At 43.0% G+C, this 18,702-nt stretch overlaps 1 protein-coding gene across 2 annotated transcripts in view; it reads right to left on the bottom strand.

Moving 5' to 3' along the window:
* Nucleotides 1-18,702, bottom strand: part of USP13 (ubiquitin specific peptidase 13) — a 112,716-nt gene that overhangs the window by 53,016 nt on the left and 40,998 nt on the right. For both annotated transcript variants that reach the window (XM_040428263.1, XM_040428264.1), the window contains exons 3-8: nt 13,564-13,624; nt 10,827-10,948; nt 8,017-8,159; nt 7,646-7,830; nt 7,045-7,139; nt 5,605-5,792 (exon numbers count right to left, since the gene is read on the bottom strand). In XM_040428263.1, the coding sequence (XP_040284197.1) occupies nt 5,605-5,792; nt 7,045-7,139; nt 7,646-7,830; nt 8,017-8,159; nt 10,827-10,948; nt 13,564-13,624 (794 nt within the window). The remainder of the gene's footprint in view (nt 1-5,604; nt 5,793-7,044; nt 7,140-7,645; nt 7,831-8,016; nt 8,160-10,826; nt 10,949-13,563; nt 13,625-18,702) is intronic.

The raw sequence follows: 18,702 nt of genomic DNA, 5'->3' as shown, positions 1-18,702 counted from the left end.
TTAACTTGCGTGAACTCTATCGCCTGCTCCATCACAAACTCTGGTTGTTGTCCTGCCTCTCTTCACTGCAGCTCTGCCTATTCAGGACTGGCTTCTTTCTTTAAGCACAAGCCCATCATAAGGTCACTTAGTGAGTGCATAGAATACGGATATCCATCACAGTAATCATAGAAGAAATCAAGAAGGTTTGGATATCCACTTTAAGCAGTCTTTATGCCATCACCAATAATACAATTCAGGCAGTGAGGGGCCATGTAACCTAGACAATATAAATACATATCTGAAAGGAATAAAGTGCTATCATTTTCTATTTGTTCATTTGTTTGTCTCTATGTCAGTATGTGACATACTCAAGTCAAAGTTTGTAGCAACTGTATCATGTATTCAGTGCAAAGACTCTTCTCCCGATGATGCTAGTTCCAATGATCCCACTATGTATTTATGTCAGTCTCTTGGCATACATGTACCAAAATCATCTGTCAGATGTTAACTCCTTTCTTTTCAGTCTCCATTTAAAAGGACATATCCATTAAGGAAAGCTTGTTCTTACATTTTGGGTGCCCTGAGACTGGATAGTTGCGGGGCACTCACTGCTACTGTTTTATCGTCACTGAAGTGAAACCCCTTAGAAAGAGAACCCCTCTAGCAGCTTACCATGCCACCACAAAGATGGCTGTCTAATAGAAAACCTTTTAAATGCAAAAATATTGTCAAATCCAGTATGTGAAAATGAACAAATATACATAATGAACGAAATGCAACAAATCATGACCCAGATACCTGAAAAACCCTACGTGTATGTAATATAAACAGGAAAAAAATAAAAATATAAATCTGTTCCAGTCAAGCACTGCCACACTACAGTGTAAGCAATAATGATTAGCTGTCACAATGGGTAAATTACCCATGTGTCCATGACCATCTTGTGGTGCTTTTCAGAACCAAAACTATAGTATAATATTGTCCTTTAAAGGGTTGCCTCCAGTGTTCTGGGCCTTCCCATCTCCTGAGCCAATGAAAGAAGCAGCTCGTAGAAAATGCTTTTGCCAACTGTACAATGCAAGTTTGTATGGCTTTCAATCTTTGCAGCAGTGGCTTCAGGCAGAGTGAAAATCTTCTGAATGTATCAACTAGAGATGAGTGAATTTCTCAAAAATCCAATTCGGATGGTTGGCTGAATTTTTGGAAAAAATACGGCTATTTCCTGGCTGCTTAGAGCCTTTATAGTGGTGTAGAACACTGTGCCTTGTAGTAACACGCTTAGGGAGTCTGCTGTGGTAGTGAAATAATACTGTGAGTCCATATGACATGCAGATGACAGGCGTCGTTCTTAGAATCACTGCACCCTTCATTTATTTGGGCGGTCACAAGGCCAAAACTGACCAAATAACTCAAGTATGAACTCAGCCGTACAGGTCGATGTTAGCGCCAAGAAGAAGCACACTCCTTTTACACAGTCGTCAGCTGATTCCACATAGAGGTCTACAGAACCTGTTCTATCAAACACTTATACAAGTAGAGCCCCGCTGACAGAGTGTAGAGGGTGTCAGCAGTAAGTTTGTGTTAACGTCACTGATTATTTTGCCCTTCCTCTGATCAGTCAGGACAATAACCCCCAAAAAAACGGATCCTGTCTTTTGAGCATCCGTCTTCACTCGGTCAGCGTTTGGTCAGTAATCCATCAGTATTGCTAATACCAAAAAAAAAAAAACTGAAGCGGATCTAAAACAGAGCTGACACGTGAATGGAATATTTGCATGTCTTCTGTGTTTTGTACCCACTCCTGATTTTTGCTACCAAATCACAAGCCAATTCTGATGGGACCATACAGGCCTTACAGCTGCTACACAGACACGATCCGTTGTGCGTCTCATTTTTCCTTCCTTCTGACAGATCAGAAAAAGGGTCAAATAAATAATAATGTCAGCCAGGCCAAAATGCTAAATAGTGGCCCAGTCATGAAGTGGGGAAGGTGGGAACAGCATGAGAAGTCCACAGAATGGCCCTATGACATAGTGGTGAGGTGGAAGCAGCATCAGGAGAGCACAGAGAGGCAAGGTGACATAGTGTGGAGGTGGCAGCAGCATCAGGAGACTACAGAGTAAACCAGTGACAGAGTGGGGAGGTGGGTGGCTATACCAGTACCAACTGAAGATGGTGGGTGAAAGAAGGAGCACTTGGCATCAGATGTGTGGCATCAGGTGGGTGGCAGCATCAGAATAGTAGCTGAGGTAGGTAGCCAGGAGAAACCGGTCTCTTTTGTCAAAGTGTTGGTGTGGCACCATGGATGATCTAGTCTGATGCATCAGGCATTGGTGGGTGGAAATCCTGGCTGATCCACACCTGATTCATCTTGACAAAAGGTCAGTCTCTCCACATTTTGGGTGGACAGGCAAGTTCTTCTTGGGGTAACGATGGCCCTCACCGCACTAAACAACCGCTCTGATGCCACACTACTGGCCAGGCAGGACAGCTTTTCCAGGGCGAACTCTGCCAGTTGCGGCTACAAATCCAGTTTGGCTGCCCAGTAGTCCAGCGGATCTTTAATGTGGGGTGGCAGGGTGCTGTCCAAGTAAGCCACCACCTGCTGGTTCAGGTCCTGCTCCAGGTCTAGCTGTTACTAGTGAGTAGTTTCTTCACTAGGCGGGTGAAGAAAGCTGCTCATCAGCGACTGTAGACTCAAGTTGCTACTGATGGAGCTGGAACTGCTCCTACCCCCCACCCTGCCACAGCAGCCATGGCAGAGGAACATGAGCGCAGAGGCCCCCCCGTTCAGACCTGCGAGAGGATGGACGATGGTGCATAGGATGTCTCTATAGTAGTTCAGCTTGTCCTCCCTCTCAGCGGGTGTAAAAAAGGCCCCCCATTTTTGACCGGTAGCGAGGGTCCAACAAGGTGGAGAGCCAGAAGTCATCCCTCTGCCAAATGGTGACAATTCGGCTGAAGCGAGCATGCATCGGGCCATTTGTGCAAGTGACTATGAAAGGACCCCCTGCCTCCATCTCCACTGCATACTGCCACGGTGTGTCTGGGTCCTCTGCTTAGTCTTCCTCATCTTCCTGTAGATACTCTGATCCTGCACCTCCTCTCCTGTCACCTGTGTAGAAAAACCACCAATTTCGCTACACATTGATTGTGCTCCAATGTCCTCCTCCTCCTCCAGTTCAGCTTCCTCAAGTCTCATGTGGATGTGAGATCTAGGCGCCACGTCTCCAGTCCCCTGACCAGCCATAGTTACCAGCATCTGTTCCAGGACATGACGCAGTGGAATGACGTTGTTCATCCCGTAGTCCTGGCGACTGACAAATAACGTGGCCGCCTCAAAGGACCTGAGTAAATGGCAGGTGTCACGCATGAGCTGCCACTGGCTGACATCGACGTTACACAGGGGAGTACTCCTGTCCACTTGGATCATCAAGAAGTTGTGGTGGAAACGTCGCATATCAGCCTATGTTGGGGGATGCCGTTCTGCCTCTGCAGCTCAAGGAGGGTGTGCTTTGCGGTGTACGAGTGGCTGAAGTGCATGCAAAGTTTCCTGGCCATTTTTAGGATGTCTTACAGATGGGTGGAAGACTTCAGGAACCGCTTGACAACCAGATTGAACACGTGTGCCATGCAGGGCGCATGCCTCAGCCCTCCTTGATACAGCGCCGACACCATGTCCTCCCCTTTGTCGGTCACCATTGTTCCGATTTTGAGTTGTCGTGGAGAAAGCCAGGATTCGATTTCTTGATGAAGGACACGGAGCAGTTCCTCCCCTGTTTGACTCCATTCGCCCAGGCAAACGAGATGCAGAACAGCGTGACACCGCCGTGCCCTGCACATGTGGTATGCTGGAGGGGCACTGTGAATTGTCCCTGCAGTGGAGGCTGAGGACACGGTGCCACAAAAGGCTTCAGAACATATAACTGCACCACTGAACGGCAAATACCGGTAATATATATTTTGTTGCCACTAATACACGCCAAAAAGGGCTTTTGTACATATAACTGCACTGCTAAACGGCAAATACATTTTTTCTTTTTCCACTTATACACGCCACAAAAGGCTTTAGAACATATAACTGGATCGCTGAACGGCAATTATTATATATTTTTTAGCCACTAATACACGCCAAAAAGGGGTGTAATTTTCTCACTTCGGCTAATAAGCCCTTTTTTTCACCCACTAATACAAGCCAAAAATGCTTTAGAACATATATCTGAAACGCACAAGGGCAAATAAGACGTATAAATATTTCCTAGTAATACACCTGTTAATGGCTGTATCACACAGCACTTGCACCCCAATAACAAACTGTTTGCTGGAATTACAGAGCTGTATAATGGCAATTTGGATCCGCAGACAGTGCAGCAAGGTGCAATAGGATTGTTCCTATTACCCAGGCTGTAACCTCCCCATCTCATCCCTGTTCTACATAAATGCTGTGGAATGATATCCTTTTGCCTACACTTCTAATGCTCTTTCCCTGAACTTCTTTTGAGCAAAATATAAGTTTTCAAGTCTTTTTTACCACTGTCCCTAGCACCTGCTAACGTCTCTTCCTGCACCAAGTACACTGGAAAATGGCTGAGGCTATTTATAGGGCTGTGACATCACAGGGCTGGCTGGCTGCAGGCATGGCATTGTGGGTGATCCCTCGTTCCCAGAGTTCCTTGCTCCATGTCCTAACACGTGCAGCAGCCATTTGCGATTCGTTACCACAAATTGTGAGGAAACACGGATTTGGTGAGAACTTTGATTCGCTCATATCTAGTATTAACCACTGTGACATTTACATTTCTGGTAAAAGAGGGCTTCAGTACTGGAAGCACCCTTTAAATATAAAACGGATGACATTGTTCATACCTTGCTACTGTGACTTCAAGTGGTTCTCCAGTCCCAAAATGAATTTTTTTTAATCTGCCCAGAGCACCCCACTGCATATTTTTGGCCCATATATGAGTTTTTCATGTCAACACTTTCCTTTCCTTTGATCCGTCTTACAAATGCATTGAAATGCCAAATCCGTCTTTCCGGTGTCATCCGTTTTTATTTTCCACCTTTTTTTCGGCATTCCGATATTTTGAATGCCGGATCCGGCACTAATACATTCCTATGGAAAAAAATGCCGAATCCGGCATTCAGGCAAGTGTTCAGATAAAACTGTAGAATGCTGCGGTTTTATCTCTGTCCTGATCAGTCAAAAAGACTGAACTGAAGACATTCTGATACATCCTGAGCGGATTGCTCTCCATTCAGAATGCATGGGGATAAAACTGATCAGTTCTTTTCCGGTATAGAGCCCCTAGGACGGAACTCTATGCCGGAAAAGAAAAACGCTAGGGTGAAAGTACCCTATGCCATGTAAACATCCTGCCAGGATGCAGTGATGCCAAGAACAGGCGAAGAAAATTGCTGACATGAAAAACAAGCATATAGACCAAAATATGCAGTGCCTGGGATACTCTAGGTAGATTTAAAAAAATAAAAAATTTCCCAAAACTGGAGAACCCCTTTATATTCATATATTGGGATAATGTTCAACAGAATTATTATTTATTAATATCTCAGTGATCTCTGGGTTGTAGATTTATTTGTGGACAAGTAAGAAGAGATACGTACGCTCTCTGGAATTCTGGTATGCTGAAGATGACCTGCATCACTGTGCTGAGGTAGGAGCTGTTCCCCTGGTTCCTAATACCAGTGTATCCAGAGCCAAACATTGGTTTCAACTTAAGTCCAGTTTCTTGGATGATTTCCCACTCACTAACCCTTGGTTTAACTTCATTATCCATCACACCATTCTCTGACTAAAAAGAAGATAATGAGAAAGATTCAGTCAGGCCAAAGACCTTTACAAGATATAATAATAATTTTTTGTGGTTATTTTTCAGTTTCTACGTCACTGTATCTTTATTAAAAAGTAACTAAAAACTTTTATGCAATTTTTAATTTTTTTTAATGTCACAAATCTCAGCGGTGTACCGAGTATGGATTCTTTATATTATAGAAATGGGGCCGCAGTGAACGGTGTATGGGCAGGAGCACACATCACTGCTGCTGTCTGTGCTGCCTGAGCTGGGCTAAAGACTGGCATAGCATATGGGTACCATATTAGCTGAGCGGAGCAGGCTCCTTCCTGTGCACGCGCCACCCAGCTTAAAGTGGATATATAGATAACACAGGATACACCATTCACAATGGGCAATATCAGAGTTTATCTGCTCCTATCTGCTCCTTTCTGTCCTCTGCATAATTCACTGAGCAGGTCTAGAAAACTCTCCCATAAAAATCAATGAGATCCCTACCTGACCACTGTGTCTATGGCCCATGGTTGCTCTAAAGTAGCTCTAACTGCTGTTAAAGGGGTTGTCTGGGTTCAGAGCTGAACCCAGACATATCCCCTTCTTCCCCCACTCAGCCCCTCTGACATATAATGCCCCTATGCGCTCCCTAGCCTGCACTGTACTGCGTAGGGCAAGGGCTTTTTTGTTTACATCTTTACACAGCTAAAGCCCACCCATTAGTGCCGGTGACGTCACAGGGCTGGCTCACTGCTAGGCGGAAGCCTCCGCCTAGCTGAGACCCGGTACGTCACCGGATCTGCAGAAAAAGCTCTTTCCCTGCCCAATTCAGCGCAGGGCACGAGGGAGGATCGGAGCATTTCACGTCAAAGGGGCTGAATGGGGGAAGAAAGGGATATGTCCGGGTTCAGCTCTTCATCAAAAGGAAACACATCTCTCAAGTACAAGAAGCAGAAATCCTTACGTTTCTGCACTCCAAAGTCTACATACATAAGGAAAGCTTGGAAATGGTCACTGACTGGCGCTGATGCTCATAAAGCTGCACTGTAAATTCTTGCTAAGGGCAACAAGGCAATATATTCTGTGAGAAAGTTTTGATAAATGGGGCCTACTATTCTTCCTGTATGGAGGCTTTTGAGTTGCTGACACAATACAGTATTAGGCAATTTGAAGAATAAATAAAATGTAAAGCTGAAAGAAAGAGCACATCACAAAAGTACGTAATTTTACTGATCTCTAAATATCTCTTAATACATACCCCTTGCATTTGTAGCATGTCAATCCCAAAATGCCCAAGATGTTTGGCAAGTTGAGGGTCTAATACAGTTTCTTGTTCATCAAAGGAATACACATCTGTCAAGTACAAGAAGGAGAAATTTTTACTCTGCAATTTACAATATTGTTGCAATGAACACTACTGGAAACCTAAGAGTCAAGCAATGCAGATAAACTGACCATGTGTGATCCAGCTTTGATAAAAGGGAAAGCATGTAATACATAGCTTCATTGAGACTGGTAGTGGTTATGGCCAAAATGGTTCTTCGACTGAGAAGGCCAGACTGTCCCTACCTTCTTGGGCATGAGATAAATTTTGAATCTTTTTCCCCTCTCAATAGTCAACCAGATGTTATAAAATGGTTAATCTGGGCATTGTCATAAGTGTATGGTACTGGCCAAATGTAGAGGCGTATGCTTGATCAGGTCTATGCTCAGCGTTACCATTGATCCACCAATACAGGTGTTCTCTTCTTCAAGACAAGTTTCATTGGTGATAGTACAATCACCTTAGACTTCCCAGTCAAATGAATTCTGCTTATGGTATTTTAGTTTTTTACTAGTATGTATACATTTCTACTTACCTGCTCCATCTGGTGTAATAGTTCCAAGCTTCACAGCCAGAGGGTAGCCCAACTGCTTGTGGTGCTCTAAGGCATGTCCATTCCCACCACTGCCTGAGCAAAACCATTTCCCACACATTATGGAACCATCTGTCAGGTTAAGCCACAAGTTTTCTCGTAGTTCACATTTAGCACATTTCCAGCCACTGCAGAGAAGTTAAAAAAAAAATCTCATGTGGTTAAGAAGATCTACATTTGGAGAATTTGTAATTAAATAAATCACACAGCGCACTGACTCCAAAAGTTAAAATGCTAAGTTAACTTCAATTATTTGAAACATGACGATCTACACCTTTACTACATTCATTTCAATAATTTTCTACGGAATTTACCTTGGTGGAATTCTTACACCATTGTCTATCTGCACAAGGTTATTTGCAAACTTTGATACTTGTAGTTCTTCCTCCCAGGACTCCTGTTCCAACTTTCTGTACGGAGACTTGGAATTCAGAACAGCATCACAAGCTATGGTTACCTGCACCGAAAGACACAACAACAATAAGTGGCTTTTCGATATTCACATATTTTATTACATACTTGCAAATAAAATAAAAAGACATTTGTAGCACAGTTCACCACTATGTAAAGTACTTGCTCCTAACCCTTACATTTTATGTTTAGCAAGATGTTCAGCATCTCATTTAGATAATCTCCACATGCACAATTTATAACTGGACAGACGAGGTGAAATCTATTCACAAATGTTATTTTACACCTTGTTCTCACTAGATTTCAGGAGTTCTGCTATGGTAATTGAGATAAAAGGATCAGATTGTACTTTGTGATTGGTATTTTCATTGTTCAGGTTAAATGGTTTTTTCTAGGGAGAAACTTTTGTTATAAAATTAAAAAAAAACACAAAAATAAAGGAACACTCGCCTCCACCGATTCCCACTGGTCTGGTCCCCGCTGCCCTACACTTTCTATCCTGGCTCGACATGTCAGAAAAGCTAAGGCAGGTCACCAGTAAGGCTAGTAATTAGCTGAGAGGGCCTTTCCTGTCATTTCTGGTGTGTAGTGCCAGGACTAGAAATGGAGACCTGCGGGGGATCAGAGGAGACTCGACTAATCCTGCTTTGTTATTTTTAACATTGCTTGGGCCAATTTATCAACAAAACGTTCTCTGTGGAAAATGCCTTTAAAGGGTTTTTCTGAGATTTAAATACGGATGATCAAGCCTCTAGATAGATCATCAGTGTCTGATCGGTGGGGGTCTGTCACCCAGGACCTCAGCCTATCAGCTGTTTGAGAAGGCACGGTGCTCAAGCCAGCAATGGAGGCAAAATGGACAATCACAATACATTAGTAAGTGCCTTGTATTAACTTTCTCTATATGATAAATGCCATTTGCTTAAGTGAAACAACCCCTTTACGTGAATCCGATCATCAGTAAGTGAAATAAGTCCATACAATACTCTTACTGTAATACACCTAGTCTGGAACTTAAAGGGTCCCACCAATTGATATTGTACTGCTGTATGATCCAGCAGTTGTCCATATATGAACCTTCCATATGATCATCTATTTCATACACTGCAATTTGGGTCTCCCTTCTTAAAGAGGACCTTTCATCGGTCCAAACATTGTAAGACAATTATCAGGCTGTGTAGAGCGGTGCCCCGGAATCTCACTGCACTTACTATTATTCCGTGGCGCCGCTCCGTTCTCCCGCTATGTCCTGCGGTATTTTCACTGAATTGGTTATACTAGGCGGAGTCTGCCCTGTTTCTCCCTTGGCGTTCCTTCTCCCAGGCTGTAGCGCTGTCCAATCGCAGCGCAGAGCTCACAGCCAGGGAGAAAAAAAAAAAAACTCCCAGGCTGTGAGCTCTGCGCTGCGATTGGACAGATTAGATGCCTATGGACAAATTTGATGCCCATGGAAGTGCCAAAGTGTCTGTTTTACAAATGGAAGCTGGCGCATCTATTGACACTGAAGGACATGGCTGGACAATCTCTTTACCTCTCAGTCAGGACATTAATAAATGTAAGCAGAGTACATTTATGAATAGCTGCCGCCCTGCTGATTGTACCGCTGAAATCTGATGCTGGCAGCTCATATGTGCCCACAATGCTGAGAAAAATATTGTTTTAATATATGCAAATGAGCCTCTAGGTGCAACAGAGGCATTGCCGTTACACTTAGAGGCTCTGCCCTCTCTGCAACTGCCACTCCCTTTCCACTGTGATTGACAGGGCCAGACAGTGAAAACATCATCACATCTGACCTTGTCAAAGTGCTGAGGGCTCAGCAGTTGCAGAGAGGGCAGAGCCTCCAGGTGTAACCACAACACCCGTTATTCCTAGAGGCTCATTTGCATGTACTCAAACTTCATTTTTCTCAGCAATGCGGGCATATATGAACATGGGACCAACACAGATCACGTCAGATGACAAGCGCACATGTAACAGGTCAGCCAGTTTTTATAGGTACAAATCTGCTGACAGATGCCCTTTAAGGTAAGGGAAACATCAGTATTGTATATCTTTAGGGTACTTTCACACTTGCGGCAGAGGATTCCGGCAGGCAGTTTCGTTGCCGGAACTGCCTGCCGGATCCATCAAAACGTATGCAAACTGATGGCATTTGTCAAGACTGATCAGGATCCTGATCCGCATGACAAATGCTTTGAAATGCTGGATCCGTCTCTCCTGTGTCATCATTTATGTTTATCACATTTTTTGCGGTCTGAGCATGCACAGACCGCAATGCCGGATTCAAATTTTGGACGGAGATAGGACGGAACCCAATGCCGGAAAAGAATAACGCTAGTGTGAAAGTACCGTAAGGTAAGACCGCACAGTGTGCCTGGCAAAACTGTGCAGGCAATTGCGGCTGCAGGTGGTCACGGCTTGGCCACGGGCCACCAGCCATTCCATGGGGTCACGCCATGAAACCATTGCTTCTCGATCAGAAAACGCAACCACAGGTGGTAGTGGAGTTTCTCAGTTATCACACTCAAAGTAAACAGCCCACTGTTATGTTACTCTGGTACCTGTAGTCGTCACATATACACACACAGACACTACTGGCCATCAGTACAAATGTGAACATGTTAATAAACTTCCAAAAAGATATATAAAACATAACCTTTACAGTACTTGATACATGATAGCATACAGTATAATACACCAAACTACTAACCAAAGCTGGGAGCTCCTCTATATTAGGTAAGGCAATTTCAAAGTGATCTGGAAATATAACAAGTTTGGCTTCATCTTCAAGTTCATAATCATCACTGTTGAAATCAGCATCTATTTCAAGATCTGAAGAATAAAAAATAAAAAATACATGATAAACAAAAACAGAAAGATACAACTTAGGCTACTTTGACACTTGCGGCAGAGTGATCCGGCAAGCAGCTCCGTCGCCAGAACTGCCTGCCGTATCCGGCAAAACGTATGCCAACTGATTGCATTAGTAAGAATGATCAGGATCCTGATCAGTCAAAAAAAAATGCATTGAAATGCCGGATGCGGCACTAATACATTCCTATGGAATAAAAAATGCCGGATCCGGCATTCAGGCAAGTCTTCAGTTTATTTCGCCGGAGATAAAACCGTAGCATGCTACAGTTTTCTCTTTTGCCTGATCAGTCAAAATGACTACTCTCCATTCAGAATGCATGTGGATAAAACTGATCAGTTCTTTCCCGGCATTGAGCCCTTTTGACGGAACTCAGTGCCGGAAAAGAAAAACGCTAGTGTGAAATTACACTTTTAAAGGTTTAGGAAATGTAGAATTTATACATTCAGCTGGATAGATATAGGATTAACCCTTACAAAACATTTACTACAGTGCTCTAGATGGAAGGTATAGATTAGAATGTCCTGATGGTACATTGCAATTCTGATCACTCACCTTTTGTCTCAAATTGGAATTGTATAACATTTTCCCAGTATTTTCCATATGCTCAATCACTAAACTTAAAAGGGGTTGTCCAGGATTTTGCTACTGATGGTCTATACTGCTATACAAAGTTCACTAAATATGGATGGGTTGGTAAGCATTTTGAGATTTTTAATAAAAAGTATCATGAGTTAAGTGGGTATGAAGATACATGGTCACCTTGGCCATTTCCCTGAATAGTCACGTTTTATGGATACTTGATCTGGCCAAGAATGGGTTCGATAACTGAGCTATGTATAGCAAGCACAACACCATTAGATGATCATCAACAGTGGTGGGAAATATCTACTGGAGTAATGTGATTCTTCCCTTTTCTCACACAATATGAAGGAATCAAACTCATGGAAGTCAAGGAACTGAAATTCGACATCATATTGTGGACGTCAGAAAGTTCAAAGAATTCCAGACCTCATCTGGACAAACACTAAGCACTCAAGCATTTGCTGACAGAGTGTGACAGATGCCTTGACTTCTAGGTAACATGGTCTCTGGAAAAAAAAAAAACATATACGATGTGGAAGAACAGAGGACTGGACACGTTGGCTTCAGAATTAGATCAGCTAACAGCTGGCCCTTAATGCTGCTATATATAGTTCTCTAGTGGACATGTCTAAAAGTGACAAGATAAGAAAGGTTCCTGTGTTTTACTTCATGTTCTTCTCACCTCACATTTGTCTTAGTGGTCTATAATAGACATGAATAATGCTACAACGAATTTGCTGTGAACTTATATGACCTCTTCACTTCTCAGATTACCAACTTCGATGAGTGGATCAATTTTTATAATGAGATTAGCAACCACGTGTCTGCTATGAGGTTCAAGTACTGTAAATTCCTTGAACGGCCCAATAAAGCAAACTTTAAATTGGTAACATAACAGGAACTATGCTGCATTCACAGAATCTAGGACGCTATAATTGCCAGATTATCAGTCTCAGAAGATAAAATGATCTTTTGAGGAGGCTACCTGCTCCCCGTTGCTCGGTTCTGGCTCCTTTCATTCATGGTGCTCTGCCCCCGGTACAGGTATATGGCATGTGACCATTGCAGCGGTACTCATCGGTATAGGGTACAAAACCAAAAGAAAAAGATTTTGCACCGTGTTAGCCAGTAGTGTGAAGTCTTGATGCTCTCCAAAAGAGAAACAATATAAAATATTGTAATTTGATATCCTTTAATGGCTAACTAAAATACATAATGTTATAAGGCAAGCTTTCGAGACACTGAGGTCCCTTCTTCAGGCCAGGAATGAAAAAAAATCTCTAAAGAAACATGGATTTCCATGTTTCAGAGCCCACTCCGATCCAGTGCTGCTTCTCCATCCTCTCAGCCAGGCAGCATTGTTTATCTCCGGCGAAAAAAACGGAAGACTTGCCTGAATGCCGGATTCTGCATTTTTTCCCATAGGAATGTATTAGTGCTGGATCCGACATTCAGAATACCGGAATGCCGGATCCGTCCTCCCGGTCTGCGCATGCGCAGACTGAAAAAAAGGTGAAAAAAATAAATGCCGGATCCGTTTTGCCGGATGACACTGGAAAGACGGATCCGACATTTCAATGCCTTTTTTCGACTGATCAGGCATTTTTAAGACTGATAAGGATCCTGATCAGTCTTACTAATGCCATCAGTTGGCATACGTTTTGCCTGATTCGGCAGGCAGTTCCGGCGACGGAACTGCTTGCCGGATCTCTCTGCCGCAAGTGTGAAAGTACCCTTAGTCAAGTTATGCTACATTGCCCGGAATGGGGAGGATTATTCTAGTTGTCACTTCTAGAGTTGGGAATTCATTTTCTCCCTTACACCTAGTTAATTCCAGACTGCTTCTTAGCCTTCTTATAAATCAACATTGTATTATAATGGAAAAAATATACAAGTGCATAAAATGAATAAAATTACAGTTACCCAATATCCCACTTATCTACCTTGTTCAGATACCGAAAATGTACATTTCTATAGCAATTTAGCTTACCTAAAAATAACTTGCCATTGATACGTCTGGGAAGGGCTCCACCAGATGCTCCAGTTTCTTTCTAGAAATCAATAGAAGCACATTGTCAGAATAGCATCCGCTTGAGTGCCAGTGATTTATATCAGTAACATAGTTTGTAAGGCTGAAAAAAAAGACATCTGTCCACCCAGTTCAACCTGTTATCCAGCTACTTGATCCAGAGGAAGGCAAAAAAACAACAAAAAAACTCAGAGGTAGAAGCCAATTTTGCTCATTTTAGGGGGAAAAAATCCTTGCCGGCGTCAATCAGGCAATTAGAATAGCTCCCTGGATCAACGACCTCCAGAAATCTAATAACTATAACCTGTAATATTATTACACTCCAGAAATACATCCAGGCCCCTCTTGAACTTAGTGAACTCACCATCACCACCTCCTCAGGCAGAGAGTTCCATAGTCTCACTGCTCTTACCGTAAAGAATCCTCTTCTATGTTTGTGTAGAAACCTTCTTTCCTCCAGACGCAGAGGATGTCCCCTCGTCACAGTCACAGTCCTGGGGATAATTAGATGATGGGAGAGATCTCTGTACTGTCCCCTGATATATTTATACCCTAATGTTGATAATCTTTCAGGGTTCTGTAGTCCACCCATTCCAGTTATTACTTTAGTTGTCCTCTGCTGAACCCTCTCCAGCTCTGCTATGTCTGCCTTGTTTACAGGAGCCCAGAACTGTACACAGTACCCAGTGTGTGGTCTGACTAGTGATTTGTAAAGTGGCAGGACTATGTTCTCATCACGGGCATCTCTGCCCCTTTTGATGCAACCCATTATCTTATTGGCCTTGGCAGCAGCTGCCTGACGCTGGTTTCTACAGCGTAGGTTGCTGTTCACTAAAATTACTAAGTCCTTTTCCATGTCAGTGTTACCCAGTGTTTTACCATTTAGTATGTATGGGTGACTTGCATTATTCCTTCCCATGTGCATAACCTTACATTTGTCAGTGTTAAACATCATCTGCCACTTATCTGCCCAAGCCTCCAATCTATCCAGATCCCTCTGTAGCAGTATATACGGTCCTCTTCCATGTCAATTACTTTACACAGTTTAGTGTCATCTGCACAAATTTATATTTTGCTGTGCAAGCCTTCTACAAGATCATTAATAAATATATTGAATAGAATAGGGCCCAATACTGACCCCTGAGGTACTCCACTAGTGACAGTGACCCAATCCGAGTGTGTACTGTTACTAACCACCCTCTGTTTTCTATCATTGAGCCAGTTACTTACCCACATACAGACGTTTTCTCCCAGTCCGAGCATTCTCATTTTATATACTAATCTTTTATGTGGTACAGTGTCAAATGCTTTGGAGAAGTCCAGATACAGGACATCCATTGATTCGCCGCTGTCAAGTCTAGAACTTACCTCCTCATAGAAACTGATTAAATTAGTTTGACATGACCGATCCCTCACGAAGCCATGCTGATATGGCGTTATTTGCTTATTTCCGTTGAGATGCTCTAAGATAGCATCTCTCAGAAAACCTTCAAACAGTTTACCTACGACAGATATTAAACTTACCGGCCTATAGTTTCCAAGCTCATAAAAACTATTCCCACCCAAAAATATGTATAATATCTCATTACAAAAGGTGGATGAAATCATGTAAAATGTAAAGGCAGTTCAGTCAGATGGAAGAATCTTTTGGGGTACATACACACGGTGCAGCTTTCTATGCAGAAACTGCACCAAAACCTGCAATATTTATCACAGTTGTGGTGCGTTTTTTGGTACGGATCTTAGTGTAGATTTTCTTTTTATATTAACAACCCCATTAAAGACTGGATTTAGATTGCAAACTTTTTGTCTAGTAAAATTTGAAAAGAAAAGAATTGAAAGTACACAATACGGGCTCTTTTCCACTTCTAGGACTCAATACATTCACACCACCTTTTCAAAACATACACCTTTTGATCTGTCAAAAAAAAAAGTCTACCTGACATTTGGCAAAAATAAAAATAATAATTTACACACATACATGTGAAAATGTTTTATAGGCAAAAAAAAAAAAAAGTTTCTACAGATATGAGGTGATGGACAAGGGGCCTACCAAATATCTGAGCCTGCAGGTACAGTACATGGCGGCTATTGGGTTCCGAGCCACACAAAGCTCAAAAGAAAAGCACCAGTGAAATTCTTTGGACCCATGTCCCTTGGGGATTCTTATAGAGACAAAAACCGCGACATTCGCAAACACATGCTTCAACACTTCTAGAGGAGAACAACAGCACTTATTGCAATCCAAACACATGTAAGGCTACTTTCACACTGCCGTTTCTGGGTCCGCCTGTGAGATCCGTTTCAGGACTCTCCCAAGCGGCCCAAAACGGATCAGTTTAGCCCCAGTGCATTCTGAACGGATAAGGATCCGTTCAGAATGCATCAGTTTGCCTCCGTTCCGCTCTGGAGGCGGACACCAAAACGCTGCTTGCAGCGTTTTGGTGTCCACCTGGCGATGCGGAGCCAAATGGATCCGTCCTGACTTACAATGTAAGTCAATGGGGACGGATCCGTTTTCACCGGCACAATATGGTGCAATTGTAAACGGATCCGTCCCCCATTGACTTTCAATGTAAGTCAGGACGGATCCGTTTGACTTACACTTAGATTTTTTTTTTTACAGAGTATTTCAAACGGATCCGTTCTGAACGGATCTAAGCGTTTGCATTATAGGTGCGGATCCGTCAGTGCAGATACCAGACGGATCCGCACCTAAACGCAGGTGTGAAAGTAGCCTAATCTAAGCGTCGAGTTCTGTTTAATTATTTTTACAAAAATAAAATAAATGGAAATAAATTATCCACCAGTTTTTGCCAAATCTACTTCCCCTTTTTCTACATGCTGTCCCATAAAACTGATAGCAATCCACTTCTCTGGTCTGTATCTGCTGTGGAGATGCTGCCACTCAAGTTTTAGTCAAGCTGAATAAACAGTCTGGCCAGGAAACCGTTGCACTGAGCTGAAGGTCTTCTTATACCACCTGCCACATGAGGAGCAGCTGCTACCTGAAATCTAAGGCCTCATGCACATGACTGTATGTATTCTGTGGTCTGCAGAAAACACGGATTATATCTGTGTGCATTCCGTACTTTGCTAAACGGAACAGCTGGCCCCTAATAGAACAGTACTATCCTTGTCCGTAATGCGGACAATAATAGGGCATGTTCTAGTTTTTGCAGAATGGAAATACGGACATACGGAAACGGAATACACAAGGAGTACCTTCCATTTTGAAATGAATGGTTCCATATACGGTTCGCAAAAAAAAAAACACAGAACGGTCACGGAATGAAAATACGTTCGTGTGCATGAGGCCTAAGAACTTTTCAGTCTTTGCTGCTGGTGAGAAAGAAACTGAAACTCAGTGAATAAAGTTGCCTAAACGGGTGGAAATGCTCCAAACCCAGACCCTGTAGCGTGTCTATAACCAGGGGAGCAATTCCTCCGCATGCGGTCCGCAGATAACGGCAATCCCCAGCAAATAAAATGTGTACAATGGAGGATGCCAAGGCGGACCACATGCACCACATGGACATTTTACACAAAATGATACATTATGCAGATAAAAAAATATATACATACACAAATCACAGTAAAAAATGCACCAAAATGATACACAACTGACAATACTATCTAATTCCTCAAGCCGATGTTAGAAGCTGAGAACTTTGACAATATCTTCCAGTCAGGAACATATCAGAGCCCCTCATGCACCACATCATGGTGTCTCAGCACGCATGGGGTCCTACCACTAAACTGCCCGTGGTGTATGAACAGGGTCTGAACAGAGCTAGAAATTAGCTCACAGCCAGGCTCTCACATGCCTTCATGGTGGTATCACCAATGCATTGTGAGGTAGGATAAAGCTGTGAGCCGCATGAGGGGCTCCGATATGTTCCTGACTGGAAGATATTGGCAAAGTTCTCAGCTTTTAACATCGGCTTGAGGAATTAGCTAATATTATCAGTTGCGTATCATTTTGGTGCATTTTTTGCAGGGATTTGTGTATGTATATTTTTTCATCTGCACAATGTATCACTTTGTGTAAAATGTCCATGTGGTGCATGTGGTCCGCCCCGGCATCCTCCATTGTACACATTTTTTGCTGGGGATTGCAGTTATCTGCGGACCGCATGCGGAGGAATTGCTCCCACGGTTATAGACACGCTACAGGGTCTGGGTTTGGAGCATTTCCACCCGTTTAGGCCACTTTCTTTCAGTGAGTTTTTTTCCTTATATGTATGGAATGTGGCACTTTATTTTGGTGGTAACATTCTTTTGCACCTGGTAGCTTCTGTGTCACATGGTCTGTTGTGGGTGCGGCTTCTGTGTCACATGGTCTGTTGTGGGTGCGGCTCACAGCTTTATTCTACCTCACAGTGCATTGGTGATACCACCATGAAGGCATGTGAGAGTCTGGCTGAGAGTTAATTTCTAGCTCTGTTCAGACCCCGTTCATACACCACGGGCAGTTTAGTGGTAGGACCCCATGCGTGCTGAGACACCGTGACGTGGCGCATGAGGGGCTCTGATATGTTCCTGACTGGAAGATATTGGCAAAGTTCTCCGCTATTGTCAGTTGCGTATCACTTTGGTGCATTTTTTCCAGCGATTTAAGAAAGAAACTGCCAAAATGATGTCTATACAGCAGTTTTTCTTATATGTAAAAAGCTCAAGTTAAGCTCAGACTTTACACAATTTTAGGAAATGTATTTAGGACAGTTTCCAGGGAAAACCCCAATTTCTACATGGGGTTTTTACCTTGGGAGGTTTTCCCAACTGAATTCAATGGGGCACATTTACAGGTATTGTAGTGTCTGCGCCTGTTTTCATAAGTGTTTCCGACTGTCTTATTTTTTAAGACTCATTTACCAACTGATTTTGCGCCAGTTTTGGAGGCATTTGTACCTGTTGCAACAATTTTTGAGTTCAAGACTAATTCAGATGTTTTCAAACTTTAGTGCCTATTTTCCGACCTATTTATGTAGGTGCACCTTATTTTGCACCTGTTTTAGTCACAAAAACGGTCTAATTTATACTCCGCTCCAGGGCTGGCGCACTTTTCTGCCTTTGTTTTGAGTGGAGAGTGGCAATACA

The sequence above is a fragment of the Bufo bufo genome, chromosome 4 (genome assembly GCF_905171765.1).
Source record: "Bufo bufo chromosome 4, aBufBuf1.1, whole genome shotgun sequence".
Lineage (NCBI taxonomy): Eukaryota > Metazoa > Chordata > Amphibia > Anura > Bufonidae > Bufo > Bufo bufo.
Note: the sequence above shows the minus strand (reverse complement) of the source record. Positions and strands in the feature narration are given on the sequence as shown.